Below are 18,887 nucleotides of genomic sequence, written 5' to 3' on the forward strand. Positions count from 1 at the left end.
AATGTGTTCTGCCTTTTGTTAGGTTTGTTAATCATATTGGAATTTCTGTGCTTTTGTATGCTCATCTTAGGGCATTTAGTAGATGCTTCCCACAAACAGAGAGTCATTTTCTATGACTGTTTTCTCAACAAGGGACAGATGCACTCTAGTTCTGGTCCCTGTTTTTTCCCTAGGATAGGAATACCCCATAAATTCTGGTTCCATATCAGTAGAATTATGTCTCCAGAGCAGATCAGGGCATGTGAAAGTATGTGATGTATGGAACAGAAGCTTCCTCTAGACATGTAGCCAGGACCTATTCAGGATGTGCACCTGAGCCAGGGAGCTGAGGAGGCCTGTACATTTAGAGATGGTCTTTAACTTTTTCAGGAGAAAACCCACTTTTTCTTTCTATATTCCTGGTTCTGAAGTACAGAAAAATGTACTCAGCAGTCAGTTGGCTTATCAGCCGGGCTCTTTGCCATCAGATTTTGGCAATTGGAATGTAGTCCCCACACATATTTGTCATCTGAAAAGAGCTGGTTTTGCTTGCTATAACCTAGTGACTTGTTTTAATTGAAAATATCTTGATCTTGTATTTGTTGTCATTAACTTTTGTGGTCATGCTCATCTGTTTTTTGCTTCTTTTAAACATGGGCAGAAATTGATATTTCACTTTTTTTTAAATTTGCTTTACCAAGTTGTAAATAAGACTGCTGCTGGGAGTCCTTTTCCCTCTTTATTTAGCTTTTGTTGCTAGACTCCATTTAAATGAATGTGGTTTGCAATAATTTTATCTCCGAGGAAAAACCCTACATAGCAGGGATACTTCTATGTATATTAAGTTTCTCAGTGAATAATTCAAAATGGTGTTGTATAACAATGGTAAATGTTAATGAATACTTTGGCTTGTTAAAAGGTCCTGGTTTTGCACACCTTAAACACAGAATGTACCTTATGGTTTTCTGTCAGCTGCAGTTGATGGTGGACTCGAGGGTTAAAAAATACCTCTAAGATCATAGAATCCTACCATTAGCACAGTCCTGTTGATTCTTACTTTCTCCCAAGGTCACACATGCAGAGAAGAAGCACACAGCTGTTGTATTGCTGATTTTATTTACCCTTCTTTCCAATAAAACTAATTAGTGAATAGGTTCACAGAACTATGTAAATGTGTTTCTAGGTATCAGAAATACTTGTCATTTGTTTATGGTTTGAATGTATAATTCATCCTAAAATTATCAATATTGATGTTTTCAGCAATGGTGTTAAAGAATTTGTTTTCCTTAATTTTGTTAAGGAGAATGTTTTAACACTGGTTCAGACTTTGAAGGTATGGGCACAGTCAGTAGTTGCAGTAATTCTTTGTCCAGCTCATTGTTAAGGAGGATAAATTGGACTAAAAGGTGGTATGTTTAATAGCATTGACAACTGGAGCATATTGGTGTGAGTTTGTTTGGTTTTTTTTCAGAAAGAGGAGGTGATATTTAATATGACCACCTACGCAGTTTATTCTGAAGCCTTTTATATTTGGCTGTCCATTAAGAGTGGCCTTTAATTTTTCCTGGTGTGCAGTTCATTTAAAATAAAAAGAACTGTTTGTCTGGCTTGAATTGTCTTTTGGGCAGAAATGGCCAGGAGAAAACCAAGTCAGCCCTGTTTCCCAGCATGATTGAGTCTCTGTGGCTGGTGAGTTGATAGGGTTATTTGCTCCTGTGCCAAACCCCTGAGCTACCGAGCTGCCAAATCAAGGCAACCACCTGCTTGATCTCAGACCTTGCAATACTGCAACCCTCTGCTTTTCAGAGGATTTGGAGCAGCAGGTCAGGCTTCTGGCTTCTTTTTTCCTAGCATAGTGCACTTTAAAGCACAAAGGTCAAAAGGAAAAGCATTTAAAGGTCGCAAGATGTTGTTTTATAACTCCTTGATTGTGAAAAACCTGGGGTTTTTCTTTCTCTCATAGGGAGGATTTACAAATGTGCAAGCTTAAAATAAGGGAAAACACGATATGAGGGACCATGTGAAGGAAATTTTTCAAACTTTTGTCCACATTTACTTGTCAGGCTTGTGATAAATATGTGTTTTCTGTGATGATAACTGTAATATCTTCGTATCAGTGTTCTTTGGTTTCAGGCTCTAGCTGTTATTTCATGGCCAGCATTCAAAGCCTGAATGTTAGTGCATCATATTGTGGTTTTATAGAACTGATTGTGGCTGTAAAGTGGAAATTAGGTAAATATCCTTGGAGTAAAAGCTGATTAATTTTGCGCTCAGATACCTGTTTGTTGTAGGTTGCAAATTAATGTAGAACCTGTTTGTCTGGTTTTGTTTCTCGGCTCGTTTCTCTCTCAATTTCTTCTTGTCCAGCCTCTTACTCTTTTGATTTAGCAGAAATCACCATGGTTCGAATGCTGCCTTTTGTGTAAGGTAATTATATCTGTGTCTGATGGACACAGCAGATTACTGTTGCGCTGAGGTGAGAGGCATATCATGTAACAAATGTTCCAGTGCTCTGCTGTTGGGTGTTCTTGTTGTTTGGGCATTTTTTGTTAAATGAAATGAAGGCTATTTAAAACTTTATCTGCAAGTTGGTTTTCAGCTGGGAATAAATGTGATCTGCCCAGCTCTGACGTGAGTTAGATTTCTGTTGATAGCCACCAGCTTTTCCAGGCCTCTGAGAAGCAGCTGTAATGCTTTCCTTTTCCCAGGGTAAAGGAGATAAAGTGGAACAAGCCCTGGCTCTTTCCTCCCTCCCCTCCTGCCTTTTAGCCCTCTTCCCTCCGCCCCAGTATCCCTCCACCTGAGGAGTTTACTTTAAAATCCAGGCCTCTCATGATAAGGCTTGGTTTTGCAACTTTAAAGCCAAGGCACTGCAGCCCTGAATGTTCAGTGCTGCGGGTGTTGGTTTCACATGTCAGAGGTTTGAATCCACGCCAAACCCGTGGGCTCTGGTAGCTGCTCACATGCCAGGGTGCTGTGGGACTGGATTTTGTCCTGACTGCTTTTCAAGTCACTGTTTTCGCTACCAGTCAGGGATGAGGACTTGCCTGCATTTTTCTTACTTGTTGCTTGTGTTAGAAGTGAAGCAATCCTGTCAGGAGGAGAGCAGCAGAGGTTTGTTTCATATATTAATATGAAGTAATCCAAGTCTGATCCCTAGAGCAATCCAGAGTTTCAGTACAGGAAATAGAGAGAGTGCATACATGTGCAGCTCTCATGCTGTGGGTTCCAGGGTGGGTTTGTGCTCCCTGACCCTGGGAGCAGCCCAGGATGTGATCCTGGCACATCTGAGCTCGTCCTGCAGAAGCTGGGATAGGCTTACAAGTGGCAGTTTGCCCTTTTGGCTGCACTTCCTGGCTTGGCTTCCCAGCACGGGTGCAGTAGCTCACAAAAGCAGCAGTGCTGTGTCCAGAACAAACCTGGAAGTCCACACACTGCTCTACTTGCTGGTTTAAGGTTTCCAGCTGTGTAATATATGTGCATGATCCAAAAACTGTACCTTCCACATAGCTTCCTATCCAGTTTTCTTGTAGTTCTCGCCTAGTATTATACCAGAAACTTGGCAGGTTTTTACTCTCTCTCTGCAGGATACAGCCTATAATGACCTTGCAGTAGCTACATGGGGGGCAATTGCAAATTGCTGGAGAAATTCCACTAGTCCTTGTTATGTGTTTATGTTGCCATTTATCTTCACAGAGAAAAACTCTTCTGGCCACCCTCCATTATATCCAGTATTCACCTACAGGCAAAGATTTAAAAACCCAGGAAGGGTAGAACAGAAGCAGTCTGAGGATTATCTTCTAATTTGTATGTGTTTTGTGGTAACTGAATACAGGAAGATGGGGACCACTGAAGGTGATGATATTGCTCTGATATTTGCATCTAATCAGTAGAGGCCAGCACAAAGCAACAAGTTCCTTTTGTAAGGTTGGAGAACTGAGTTCATCAAATGTTTTATTATCCCACTGCAGATGGTGCAGACAGATCCAGAGATTACTTGTTTGGTCTTAGTTTCAAAAATAAAACCAAGTAAAATAAGTATGTGTTTTCAGGGGAAGGGTTTGATTGTTTCTTATCTTCAGCTATTAGGAATTCCTGGTGAATTACAGTTACTGTACCTGTCACAAAATGTGGAGCTAAGCTACCGCAGCAGTCAGGATCTGTAATTGTAGGGTAAAATGAACTCAATTACGTTTTCCTTTTTAATAGACTGTTCTTTTGTTATCAGATGCTGTCTTCAGGCGAGTGATAACACAGGCTATCTGGCTGGTGTCAACAGAATCCCAAAGGAGAAGGAGTAATTCTAAAAATCTCTTCTGGGTGATCCCTTCGGGAACAAGACAAATAACTTCTTACCCTTTTTGGAAGAGTTTCTGAACTACTGTTTTGCATTAGCCGTTAGTAAAGGATTAAGTTTAGCTAAGCCTTGAGAACTTGTTAGTGCTAAGCAGCTCATGATGTGCAGCAGTAATTGTTACTTTGGAACTTTAAATTGTTTTTTCTTAATGCCTCATTGGAAAAGTATCTTAAAGAACTACTTGTTCTTTAAGAAGTACCAGAAAGCATACAGCAATGTGCTGGTTTGGGGGAGATTAGAAGCTGTGAGTATTCTCAGAGTGGCTACAAAATTAATTGCAGAAAGCCTGAGTATTTGTTCAGGCTTTCCATCTCAGACTTCCTGTTCTTGTATGTAAAAGTGGCTGAATTAAGTACACTTTCTGCGTGAAACTGTCCTCTAAATATGTGCTGTCTAAATACATTTTTCCCCTCTCTCTTCATAAACACATAGGTGGGAGAATTCAAATCAAATATGAAATAATATCTTGGAGTGTTGACAAAAATAGCATCTAAGAATAGCACTACCAGGTAGGATCAAGGAGCCATTTAATTCAGGACCTCTTTCAGGGTGAGGTTCAGTGAGGGAGGCATAATAGAGAGTACAGACATGGCAAATCATGGAGTGATGCTCTTTTTAAATATATTCAGCCTCCAGAAGTTTGTGACTCAGAGGTTCCTGGAGCTGGTGACTTTGTATTTGATGGCTGTAGATGGCTAAATTCATGGAAGGAAACCTCGGGTTCTTTTTGAGCCAGTGTGAGCTTTTTGCATCCATGGCATTAAGGAATAGAGCAGTAGAGCAGCTCTTTCTCCTTTTCAATTTGCTACCTACTTGTTTTATTGGATTCTCTCATAATCATAGAAATAAGGATCGTGGACTTCTGTTACTGGTTTTTCTATAGACTTCTCACAAGCTGCTCTGGTTTTAATTTGAGCTTGACCCGTTCTAGTGTGTTGTTCTACACATTATAGGAACCATTTCAGAATGCTACTTATGCTACTTCATGTTATCATCCTGTTTCTAAACTGTGATGCCCTTTGGGTTCAACTGTCTGTCTTTTTTTTTTTTGAGGATAAGGAACCAGAGCAGTAGAAGAAATTCAAAATACAAATGTCTTGCGAATGCATCTAGCGGCATGTTAGATTTCATTTTTTTTCATTATAAATAATACTTAGCAATTAATTGATTGATTGATTACTGACTGCTTCTGAACACTGAGCCAGGTTTCTGTAGAAAAGAGCTGACCAGATATAGCTAAGTCAAATTCAAAGAATGTCAGCATCTCTTACATAGTTTCATATTTATCATTGGTTTGTGCATTCCAGAGCTTTTTCTATTTTATTTTGGTCTTTTGGGCATTGCGGTGGACATGACAGATGAAGTAAAGTGGTAAGCAAGCCGTCTTTGGAAGAACTAACTTCCCTTTACATGTCAGCAGCAGATGGTGTTGAGAGATTAATGGCAGTTTCTGGTTTTATAAATTGACCAGATTTATTCTCAGTTGTGTCACAGGTAATGTAATGATTTAAATGATTTAAAATCTCAGCTTTTCCTCTTCCTTCTCCTTTATTGATCACTACAGGTTGGTTTGGCAAGGAATTTACTGCTTGTTTTCGCTGGGATTTTTTGTCCAAGACATGGTAAAACCTTTCTGTTGGTCTGCTCAGTGTTCTGCTTAACTAAAATAATGCATATCTCAGTCTCGTATTTAGTAAAGAGTTAGATCTGCAGTTCAGGATTGTGTTACTTGGATGGATGTACAGGCAGATATTTGGGAAACATTAGTGATCTGTACCAGATGTAATTTCTGGCCCTTAGAACCCCCTTTTGTCAAGAAAGAAAGATTTTTTGTAACCCTTCAGCAAAGGAGCAAAAGCAAAATATTTTGATCTGTCTTGGAGCTGTGGTTTCAGCCTTCTTTACAAGTTTCCTTGTTCTAGAGTGGATTTCATGTGGGGCAGATGAACTTTAGGACCTCCAAAAGAGGTCTTTGTTCACAGACCCTAATTTTATGTTTGTCTATTACCATTTTTCAATATCTTTCCATTATAAATAAATAGGTCCAACTGGGCTAAAGTTTATTTTTGCTTTTTGCGAATATCTAAAGTACTTAGAGGAGTTGTGCTCCTGTGCATCATCAAATGGCAGTAGCTAAAACTGTAAGTTGTCAATGTTAAGAAATTAATTCCCTTCTCAAAACAACCATTTATAAAAATTATTTATTTTGGAAGCTCACTGGAAGAAGGGAAACTGAATCTTGCTTATATCATTGTTAAACAAGACCTTCTGTCCTTGCTTGAAGAAGGGAAGTGAATCTGTGTTCTCATAGCAGCAACTAATGCTAGAAAAGCTTGGGTTTGTTTCTTTTTTGCTGTTTTGTTTGTTTGGTAAATAAATGTTAACTTGAGTGTCTGTCCTTGTGATGAAGTGAAACAATTTGGGATCTTAGTTCTGGTGGAACTGACAGCACTTTGGTCATGTGCATCATGATTTTGTACTGCAAAGACTGCCCTATTTTAATAGTTGTATGGGATTGGGGCTTCCCAGGTTTTCTGTACATTTTTATTGCTGAAAATAAGGGATGTTTCCGGAATAAGCTTCAGCATTGCCAAGTCAAGGTAATGTCTGTTCAGGACTTTCTTGGTTGTCTTCCCTGCACCTTTCTCAGGCTTATTAACCACTGATTTGGCATTTCATCTGTAGAAGAGGAGGACCTACTGGGTATATGTGACAGCACAATCAGGATGGAAACTTCCTGTGCCTGCCTTTGGCTATGGGAATTTATTTTAAAGCTCTGATCTCTAAAGCGAAGTAGTACTTGGACTATGTCAAAATATTAGTTAACTAACAGAGCACCTTCATGCCAGATCATTTGTTCTATTTAAATGTCAGCTGCCTTCAGAAGTGTTCTTGCTAAAAAAAAAAAAAAAAGGTAGAAATAAGTTTCTGCCTTCACCAGAAAACAGTGCCCTGTGAGTCTAGTGGCCTTTTGGCAGTGCTATCTCGGCTTGGGTTTTTCTGTTTTCTAACAAGAATATTAGGATTCAGAACAAGTACCCATGCTGTCCTGGATGTTTGTGAGCTGCTAAGAGGATACCTGTTCAGAAAGTGCCTTGGGAAAACTCTGTAAGAGTGTAGAAGGGTGCTAAGGATAAGGTCCTGATACAGATTATGATCTTGAAGTATGTGAACCCATGGTACATGCAGATAACAAGCTACATATGGATATGGCATTCTGAAAATCTGTAGGTATGCTGAGATGATTTAGCTTTCATTCTGTTATCCTGTGTGAAGTTCATATGGAAATTGTTGAGAAATAATCATTTCTCATGCCAGAGTTCCTCATGGCTCTACAGTTATGTTTTTACAGACTTCTGTAGCATCTTGTATCCACACTGTCTTATATTCCCAGATACCACATCAAAAGTTTAAACCTTTGAGGGTGGGTGAAGGTTAGAGACACGGGATGTAGGCTGAAATCTTTTTCTAATACTCAGTATAAAAGGTGGGCTTATTCATTTTGATCAAGCAATATCTAGTTTAAATTTCTGAGACATGGAACCTTTAAATAATAAGCCAATAACTTAATATTTAGGAGGTCATCTAGATGTAAGTGCAGAAATTCAATAAAACAGCTGAAAGAAACTACTCTCCACGTTTTTAAGAAAGATCGAGGATTGGGAAGTGTTCCAGAACTCACATTTTACTGAATCTATCTGTGAGAGATTGAATCTGCTTCTCTTCAACTCTTTACTCTGAAAGAAGAGTTGTGTCCTAGTTACTAAAATATCATGTTAAGTTTATGTCTGAAATACTTGATTATACAGTGTTTGGGTAAAGGAAGACTGCTGATTTGAGTAGACAGATTTGCTTCTAAAAGAAATTTCTCATCTGCTAGAGACTTGATAATAAGGGAACCAAAGCCAGAAGAAAAAGAATTGAAATGGGACCAGGAGTTTACTGCTTGATTTGAAAGACACATTTGAACTTCCATCTTGTTTTGAAATCCATTACCTACATTATGAATCTCTGTCTAAACTTAAATGTATTTTTATTGTCTCTTGTTTGCTTCCCCTCTGGAGAGGAGGGTCCTGCATGGTCATACTCAACCTGCTGTCCACAAACTGCTTCAGATGAGTTTGTGGGAAGAAACAGAGGAAACAAACCTATTGTCATAAAACTTAGTATTTGGTTTCAAACAGCCTCAGCCAGCACAGAAGAGTTTTCACATCTCCAGTGATTTTCTTCAGCATTTTTGACCTTATTTCATAGCTTTACCATCTAAGCACATTGAGGAAAAGAAAAAGCTTGGTTGTGGCAGGAAGATGAAAATACATTGTCTTCTGCAAGCATAATTTTTTGCACTGCCAGATTTGACCCCCTTTTAGCAATAGAAGAAATGGAGTAAGTGGTTCGTAATAGAAGAAAATGAAAGGTAGCTTGATGAAATACGTTTCATGTAATTGCTCTCAAAATTGAATTTGGAAAATTTTAGTTAAATCTCTAGCTTGGCATAAAACAATTAGAAATCTGAAAAACTTAAAAACCAATTTAGGGTAGAGTTTGTTTACTTTTGTGTTTTCCTGTAGACATTTCATGTCCTCTTCCCCTCAGTAGTCTTTACCTCAATGTATATTTTATGAGATTGTTGCAGATTTAATTGTGCAGATATGGATGCAATGACCTTTGGGGAGCTGCAGTCTTTTGAATGCTCTACTGAAGTGTCCTCTTCTGCTTTACTGAAGATGGAACATAAAACTTAGCCAATTCACTGCTTCTTTCTTCATGTTTCCTCATCCTTCTCCATTTTGTAGTAATAATGCCACATTTTCCCTTAACCTTGTGATGTTCTGGTTTACTCTTTAGTCTGCCTGAAACATTCTCTTCATAGGCAGTGGTTTGCCGAGTTTGTGACTGCACAGCATTCTTCCATTACATAGTAAACAGAATATAACAGTTGAAAAAAAACTGTGGTTTTGGTCTTAATGTATTCAGTTACTTGTCATTTAATATCTAAATATACTCCCCCAACATCCCAGAAAGCAAGAGCAATTTGGATAAGCATATGTCCCCTAAAGCCCTTTGGGGATAAACAGATTTACTATAAAGTGTGAATTATAATCTTTCTAAAAAAATTAAAACTCACTTAGGCAGTTAGGGTTGTGAGGATACTGTATTTTTTTAGACAGATGCACTTAGAGTAAGCAATGGCCATTTCTTAACAGACTTAACTTGCCACATTTCTTCATTTGAAGAATTAGTACATATTGAGGAGTTTGCATTGCTTTTGATCAGCTGTAATTGTAGTTTTGGGGTTTGAAGTGATTTGAGTTAATGAGATTTTTGTCCTCAGTCACAGAGTGAGAAGCAGCCATTTCTCTGTCTGGACTGACAGGACATTACTCTTTGGGACAGTAGCTGCATCCCTGGGTTCCTTTGACTGAAGGCTGAAGCTTGATTTGTCATACAAAATTCATGAATTTTTTCATGAAACGAGCTTTTCTGAGAACGTAATTGTTACGGTGTTTTTTTGAGGAAGGAAAGCATGGGATTGTCGTCCTGTTACTTTGGTTTTTCATTTTTTAGGTTATAGTGTCCTTAGTCATTGGTGAACTCAAGCAGCAAAATAATATTTTAAAAAAAATCTTTTTTATTCTGTTGCTCCCTTCTTCTCCAGACAAACCAACCACTTCTCTTGGACCTCTGACTGAAGTTCGCTCTACAACCATTCGCTTGTGGAAATTTCCTTGTTTCCTTAGTTCTACATCTGTGCTGATAGGCAGGCAAGGCAAGACAAAATGTTTTCACTTTCATTTTCATTACACAAGTCCATGAGAAGAGAGAAAGCAGGAGTTTTAGCTGACAAAGCACAGCACAAATAGATAGCAGGAACAGAAAAATAACGTGGATTTGATCAGCAAGCAATCATAGTTTTTTCCATGGTAAATCTTATCTTTTTCCATACGAGAGAAATACATTTTGCTAAGTTTGTGTGTTCTAACTTGGATTCAAAATGCATTTTAATTGCATATATTCTGTTTAGGGACCTTGATAATTTAGTTTAGTTTCTTTGTAATGTGAGTAGCTTGGTTTTTATCCAGGTCTGCAATCAGACCTCCAGCAGTCTGTTTGTAGCAGGGCTTTCTGTTATAGTGAAAGTGGAAGTTCTTGGTACAGAGTGAAACTGAATTGAAAATGAAAAGTGAAAGGGAAATACCAGATATCTGCAGCTTAAGCTGTTCAGTATGTACTTCCTAGTTATGTTACACAGAGAAGAATATAAATTCTTGTGATATATTCTTCACCAAATCTCAGCATTGTTCTTTGTATAATCTGTTTGTGATGATTAACAGAGGAAGGTTTTTTAATGATTTCTGTAGCTTTTTAAGTTTGTATAGTGAAGTAGCTCTTAGATGCTCAAGGTAATTTGCAGTAATTTGGAAGGATTATGATTCCTTGCATATGTGTGCACATGAGGATATACACAAAAATAGCTGAAATACACACAAAATACCACTGAGTACTTTTAACAGGGATACAGTAATCTTAATCTGACACCACCTAATAAACCTTCTAGGTGTTTGGAAAAAAAATACCTTCATCCCGTGTTTACTAAACACTCATCCATGGTGTTTTCATAGCAAAGTCTACAAACAAACCTAAAGCTCTCAGTACAGAAAAGATGCTGTCCTTAAATTCAGTTTGGTTTTGATCATTTTACAATACTTTTAAGCTTTGAAATGACTTCTTATTCATGGGGTGTTCTTGTCTCATCATATTCATTAGGCAGTTCAGAACTAAGTGGAAGTTGATTGGATACTTTTGATCAAGTGTAGCCAAAGTTAATTAAACACTAGTGTTTTCTATGGCCAAGCCACTTCTTTGGGCTGGTAGAATGCTGACAGAAGCATTGTAAATTCTTGTCAATCTGCCTGTCACTCATTGCTTGTGAAAGTGCTGATGGAAATGACAAACAAATCTGTGATATGTTAAAGAAGAGGAAAGGCATGTTAAATTTTGTTTTATTTTTCAGTTCTTCTCAGCCTATTGCAGCTGCTGTTCCAGATGAGTTTTTGAGGATGCTGGTACTCTTCAAGGCATAATTTGTCAAAGAAAAACTCAGTTGCTCTAAAGGAATTACTCCGTTTCACACTCCATGTCCTCCTGGACAAAACTAACTTAAAATCCATCTAGCTGCCTTTCCAAGCAAGTGTTTCATTACTCCAGAAAGTCAAGAATGTCTGTGTCTGCTGAGAATATATGAGAATATCTGCTCTCATACTGAGTAGTGCAGAGCTGTGGAATGGTCTCTGTATTCAGTGTTAGGACTAGTCTGTGTGGAATCATCACCTGCTCACCTCAGCCTCAATTGCCCATGTATGTAAATTATCTTCAGTCTTGTGTTTGAAAGGGGAAAAAACCCTTCAAATTCCTTAAAGTAGAGAAGTAATCTGATCACAACCTGTTTCCTTTTTAAGTTTAGCATAACTGGTTTAAAGTTTGCGGCTAAGGTGACTGGGATGGGAGTTCCCTCTGGCTGCAGAGCTTGCCTATAATACAGGAAGGAGAGCTGGAGGAAGTTCTGCAATTAAATGGTTTTAATTCTGGCAAAACTGCAGTGAAAGGTAATGGTGTGGGGCATAGACAGGGCAGTCCACACTGACTTAGCAGTGGCAGAACCAGAGTGTTCTGTGCTCCTCTGCAACGCAGGAAGCCTGTTGGCATTTATGGATAGGAGGTCTAATTGCAAGTGAGAACAATTTCAAGAAGTCATTAAAAAGACATAAGGAGTCAAAATTTGAGGGGAAGGTTTTAAAATAGTTTTATTTTTATATTGTTTGATTTTATATAAGTAGTATGATCATTTCTTGCTTTACAGATTGGCTCTAAACCAGGAGTCTTCCATCTTTGTTTGCTTCAGTATCATCACAGGAGCAATTGGTCAGGTCTTGCAAGAGGAGGTGTTCTCTGTCTTCTAGAGCATTGGCACAGCCCACCAGGACTGTGTTTCCAGTCCTGCCTCTCCATCTTCCATGGGTTCAGTCAGATGCCCTGTGCTGTCTGACTGCATATTATGAGTCCAAACTTCCCTAAACAGCAATTTCTCTTTTCCTCTGGGGGAAAAAGAAGCTGCAAGCCAAATTACTTTTTCTCTATACCACTTTGTAACTTGACTGTGATCTCATATTCCTTAAAAATGCAGAGAATACAAGTTGTCTCATAAAGAAGCTCCAGCCCTCATTATACAAGACAAATGCTATCAAAGGACTGGGTGGCCAATTTGTTTGGAAATTATTTCTTTCTCCCCTCCTATCAATAATTAAAAAACCTACCTGGATACTGAAGTAAAATCTATACATATAACTGCATTTGGTTTGCAAAAGTGTTTCTGTGAAGATGTGTTGAAGAAGCTGTTGATGTCCTGCAGCTGCATGTCAAAAGTACATGCCAGGAATTGCACCTCATTGTTTACTGTTGAGATACCTATTGAATACATCAGAGCAATTCCCAGAATGAGAAAATCAAACTAAAAACCAGAGTGGTGTGGGAAAGTAAGATGGAAGTGAGCAAGTTCGTGGTGATATTTTCTCTAGGCTTTTAAATAATCTCATATGAGGGCTCTTGGTAAGTCACATATGTAGAATTCTTTGCTGTATTTTGCCAGTCTTTTAAAGTATGAACGTTTTATTAATAGAAGAAAATATAAATACACCACGTCTAGCATAGGTAAACTTTTCAGGTTTTGTCAGAGCCTGTCATTTTCAAGTTTTTTATCATGATCCAGTATAGTGAAGGAATTCTGGGCATTTTTAAAATTTTGTGAAGTGCTTGTAGACACACTGGAATGTGATAGTCACCCCTGTACGGCCACCCCTTTTAGATTATGCTGCAGTAAGAAGCACTGCAAGAGCCTTTTCATTATTCCAGCCAGCTCCCTCTCAGACTGGAATCATAAATCTTTGTAGCTTAGTTGCACTTTCTGAAGAATACAGGGACTCATAAATTAAAAATGAGTTTACGAATGCTGAGTAACTTTTGCATTTCTGAAAAGTTGACTTACTTAAAAAAAATTCCATCCTGCTTCCTCAGTTGAAATGCTGAAGCTGGTTTGTGTGTTTTAGGATTAATGTTTTTCTAGATCTGCCCCTGACATATGGGTTTCTTAATTTTTTAGCTTTTAAGCATAACTTTGCACATCATGTTTAACTGCTGGAAGGAGTATTTGGTTTTTCACATCTGCTTGGAATCTTTCTGGCGTGTTGAGAGTGCTGGACTTGAGGCAAGCTCTCAGGAGGGGTTTTCTGACAGTCTTAGAGAATCCTTAGACAGCCAAAAACCTTGAGACATGGGAACTGTAGCTGTAGCTGGAGTCACATGAACCAAGGCTGAATTAATCAGAAAAGCTGAATCACTGGATGAGTAATTGTCCTTAGCAATCAGATGCCATGGCTTCGTGTATGTTTACCAAGCTGAGCTTTAAAAGCTTTGAGGAAAAGATTTCTGAGTATGTTAAATTTTAGGGGTTTTGACTGGATGTATGTCTATATCTATGTTTGAGTTGCAGATAAATCTCTGTGCAGTTGAAGCATGTCAGAGATTTTAGTAGTTTGTGTTTGAAAAATAATGTGTAATTATTTATGGTAGTATTTTCTGGATTTGAAAATCTGTACAAGGTGAAGTGATCTACCCTAATTCAGTGTAATGCTCCAAGTACTTCTTTCTAAAGTCTAGATTTCTGCTTTCTTAACACTCTTCTTTCTTCCCTCTTGCCACTACTAATTAATTTTAAAACATAATTTTGCTCCAGCCACTAACATTAAATCCAGTGAAAACCCGAAGCTCCAGTTTGCCTTCTGAATGTTGAGCTGGTACTACACAAGATGAATGATACATGTTGCATAGGAATTTAATACTAGAAAATTAAGATAGAGATTCAAAAGATGTGATTTTTATGAAATATGTGATGTCTGTAATAGGACACCTGCTGTGGTTTTTACAGAGTTGTTGCTTTACCTAGATAAAGGTGTACTCTATTTATATCCAACAGAACAGATGAAGCCAAAAAGACAAAATGCAGCTAACTCTGAAATGGTTTTAGTTGGTGCATAGATGTCTGTGTTGCTGAACTTCATTATGATATAGTAAAAATGTGTCTGTCATAGGGGAACACAAAACTCCATTGTAGTTCAGTCTATCCCTTGAAGTGGAAATAGTTCTGTAATTGTTTTCCAATAGCTAAAATAGCTTTAGAGCATCAACAGAGCACTCAAAAACGTATACTGCTAGAACTGGAACAGAAAAAAATCTCACAAAAGGATGTGGGGAATGGTTCATATTACAAGTTCTCAGTATATGAAAAAACAGCTGAAAGATGGAGGGTTTGGGGTTTTGAAACTGATTATTTATGTAGCTTCTATTCAGACATAGACAGTATTTCAGCCTGTTCTAGTCTGGGGTTTTGTTTGGTTTTGTTTTTTTTGAGATTTAAAAAAAAAAATCTAAGAGTACATTTGTGTGTATAGCACTTAACTTGATTAATAACATTCAATACAGAGAGAGGTTGTCTCTTCCATATCTACATCCAGTGCTCAGATAATGTATTTGAAATTAAAATAAGCCCTCCTTATGGTCTCTCAGCAGTTATTTGAAAAGATAAAGGCAAACCACAGCTTACTTGCCAATTTTTCTAATTAAAAACAAAACTGTAACTGGAATGTGGATTTTTTTCACTGTTGGAGAACAAAAGTCATGATTTGAAGCTTAAAGTTTATATTACACATGAAATGCAATTACTGTTTATCAGCAAACATGACAGCACTTTATTCTTACGAACTATTTCTTATTTTCCTCCTTCTATTACGACTGTATTTTTTCACATATAATAAGAATGTTTTACAGAGTATGAACTGTGGGTTGGCTTTTTTATTTGTTCTGTTTTGTAATCCTGGTGCATATCTGAAGAAAGATGATGATCAGTTTGGCTTTTTTTTTTTCTTTGTATCTTTTAAGGTTCCTGCTAAGAGAGATCCAACTCAAAGCACCATCAAAGAGGAAAAAGTTCATCTGTTGAAGTATAATATAGGAGATCTAGTGTGGTCAAAAGTGTCTGGTTTCCCATGGTGGCCATGCATGGTTTCTGCTGATCCTGTTCTCCATTCCTACACTAAATTAAAAGGTATGTCAGTGATGCTACAGTCATTCAGATTTCTTCAGGTATACGTAATGATTGCTTTGAAAAAAATCTGTTCTTCATCTATTCAGTTGATCAATAGCTAAATCAGCAACTTGTCAATAAGAATATTAAAATCTTGTAAATGCTATTCTTGAACATGTAGTAGTGTGTCTTTTAACTCAGTGTTTCTCTGGAAGATGCTAAAATTGTGATCTGTAAAACTGTGTGGAGTCTTGTTAAAAAAAAAAAAAACAACAACAAAAAAACAAACCTGATAGTGTTTTCCATTGTTTTTGTGGAGATGCTTGGAGAATTGATACAGGCTAAAAATCTTATTAAAGCTGATGGGAATTAAATATTGCTGATGGTTATGGTTTGCAAAAAGCAATCCATAATTCAGGCAGCTAAGTTTTCTCTGATTCATAGAGTCAATACTGGTTTCTACTGACAATATTGGTTGATTTCAAATGCAGAAACTACCAAGTGTTAATGAAAGTTTTAGGTATGAATCTCTACAATTTCTTAATCTCATTTGCACCTTTGTTCTCTTTTCTGATACCTGAAACTGTTGAGGCTTAGTACAGTAAACATTTAGACCACACAGTAAGAAAGACTTGGAAGTGCTGAAGGTGTAGTGAAGCATTAGGGTGGATTGCCCAGAGAAATAGTCTGATCTCATTCATAAGAGGTTTTAAGAACAAATTGAATGAATATCTCTAAGATTGTAGCTAGATTCAACATTGGTAGTAAACTAAACGGCTTTGTGAGAATCCTTTCAAGCATTCATAATACAGTTGCTAGAATAGTTGCTACAGACTCCTCAGACAAATTTTCCTTTTAGCAGTCTTTCAGAGTTTGGATCAGGCAGTCCCTGTCATTTTTAGTCTTTGGATTAGCAGGTCTATTATGACATAAAGAGCTGGATTTTGAGAGTAGTAGAGCTGTTTATTTGTTCCTAACAATTACTCTGTTCCTTGAAAGGAGCAAAGTTATGTTTCATTATTAAGAATCTCTGTGGTAGCTCTTTGTCAGAAACTACAGAAACAGCAAAACCCAATGGCAAATGTCTGAATGCAATCTGTGGAGCAAGAACAGAAAGAAGAGCCCACATACTTTGTGATGTTAACTTGCTTCTCTTTCAAGTAATATGGATGATGGTTATTTCTCTTATTTGCTCTGGAGTTGGTTTGAGCCTGCCTTTTCCTTGAGGAGTTTAGTCTGGGTCTGAGCAACCATCCTAACTGGTAAATGCTCTCTGATGTGTGTATTTCCATCAGTAGGGATTTCCAGTCTTACCTTCCCCATATTGTTTATTACTGAGGCACTATCAAAAGTCTCCTCTTGGAAATAGTAAAGTTCTTTTATCAAGGATTTGTAGAAATACTGAGCTACATCTCTGTATTTCTCATTTCTTGGCTTAGGATCAAGTGTTTATAAGCAGTCTGAATTTCTGGATGTTGATACTTGATTTGATCATTCCAGCTGATCAGGCTTGATAAAAATTAGTAACTTTCAACTTGTGGGAAGTACAGTTTTGTGTAAAAAAGCCTGTACTGAGTCAGACTGAAGCACCACCTCATTGAATATCCTGTCCCTTGCTGTGGTCAACCACAGATGCTCAGATACAGAGAAGCACCAGGGAAGTGGTGGGTTCCCAGAACACTCTCCCAAACTGCCAACAGCGAGTTGTTTCAGGATTCTGTGGGCCAAAAATGATGTTTCCCTGTGTAACAGCTGTTAATGAATGCCGTTATTTTATCCAGGAGCATTGGTATAAATTCAGTTCTCAGAGGATACCTGAAGTTTCACACTAGGTTCAGTGACTCTAGTGGTAGGCACTGTTACTTAGTCTCCTTAATTAGGCAGTCCCAGCTGTACAGCATTACACTGCAGAAGGAACAGTGTCTGTCTGTTGGCAATGGGCTGTTGGCAGATCTTTACAGGTGGTTGTAAATGTAGTCTGTGGCATCTCTGTATGCAGACAGGGCAGCCTGGTAAAATACAAATGGTACCCCTTATTTCATCATAGACAGATTTAGTCATTAGAGCTCTGTAGTCCCTATTTAAACAACTTTTTAAACATTTTCTTGATGAGGACAAAGTAATTACTGTGCAAGAGAATTGTTTCTGACAATGCAATAATGAAGCATATATTAGACTACTGATTGGATGTGTGATGTTTACAATCCCAAGACTCCTTGTGCCATTACTCTAGATTCCCATACCTGATCTCAGATGAGTCATCATTGTTCTTGTAGTTCTCATATATGTTTTTATATATATGTGTGTTTGTAATTGTTATGAAACATTACAGATACATATTAAAATTTCTGTCCATACCATTAATTAGGTTGATTTCATATTACCCTTCCAGATGCCACATCTTATGACAAGATCAAACTCCTGTTAGAAAAAACTGTTGACTGAATCACCACAAAAAGAAAGTTCTAAGTCTAGAAACCCCAACAATAGTGCAAGAAGCAATCATCTAGATGTATTTGCTGATTAAGCCGGAATACATGAATGTGTGTATGAATAACTTAGAGGAATCTAGACCTAGTTTGAAGACACCTGTAACAGAGAATTGTGGCTGTTATTTGTACTTACTGGGTGTCCATCCTTACCAGAGCTCCTCTGCTGTCCAGTCTGCATTTTGGACATACTGATGTGGTGACACTGGAGGAACCACAGATACTGTAGGGAGCATAATTGATCTAGCAGGATTGAAGTTACAAACACAGATGTGCAGGTCATCACAGTTAAAACCTTCTCTATTTTTAAATGAAACCCTAATTTGAACACTTAGTAAATATGCAATTTCTAATGAATGAGGTGTTAGAGGACGTCTTAAGTCTGATCTATTACCTCTGCCTTTGAGAAATTCATTGTTACCTATGAACTCTTTGATGAATTTTGAATGTGGTGTCTTCCCCCTTCTCTGTAGAATAGCTGAGAGCTTTGGAAGGGGAAGGTTGTATGCCTATATCGTACCACAGTGAGACAATATTCCTCTTTTCTAAGGAAAAAAAGGGAATATTTTTATTTTTAGAAGAATAAATGTTTCTTATTTAGGTTTCAAAATTGTTCTCATATCCTTCCACCCTCCTTTCTGCCAGCCAAATTCTTTATTGATTTCTTTGATTCCTGAAAAATCTTGATTACCTTGATTGCAAGGGCTAAAAGGAGATGAAGTGTGCGTCTCTGTTTAAGAATATTAAAAGATAATGTTTAGGGGGCTCAGAGAGGAGACTGAGCACATAAGCTCTTAAAGGTGTGGAACTTTCTCAGTGCTCATTGAGAAATGGATACTCAATGCATTTTCAGAAGCACCCAGACCTACATGTAAGTTAATATATGTGGAAAAATGAAAGGTGATTGTAACCTCGAGTTAATTTA

At 37.7% G+C, this 18,887-nt stretch overlaps 1 protein-coding gene across 6 annotated transcripts in view; it reads left to right on the plus strand.

Annotated features, from left to right (window-relative positions):
- NSD2 (nuclear receptor binding SET domain protein 2) overlaps positions 1-18,887 on the plus strand; it is a 99,482-nt gene that overhangs the window by 39,682 nt on the left and 40,913 nt on the right. For all 6 annotated transcript variants that reach the window (XM_085059613.1, XM_085059612.1, XM_085059615.1 and 3 more), the window contains one exon: positions 15,329-15,494. In XM_085059613.1, coding sequence (XP_084915739.1) covers positions 15,329-15,494 — 166 coding nt within the window. The remainder of the gene's footprint in view (positions 1-15,328; positions 15,495-18,887) is intronic.

This window comes from Lichenostomus cassidix, chromosome 4, assembly GCF_008360975.1.
Source record: "Lichenostomus cassidix isolate B80296 chromosome 4, HeHo_3.0, whole genome shotgun sequence".
Lineage (NCBI taxonomy): Eukaryota > Metazoa > Chordata > Aves > Passeriformes > Meliphagidae > Lichenostomus > Lichenostomus cassidix.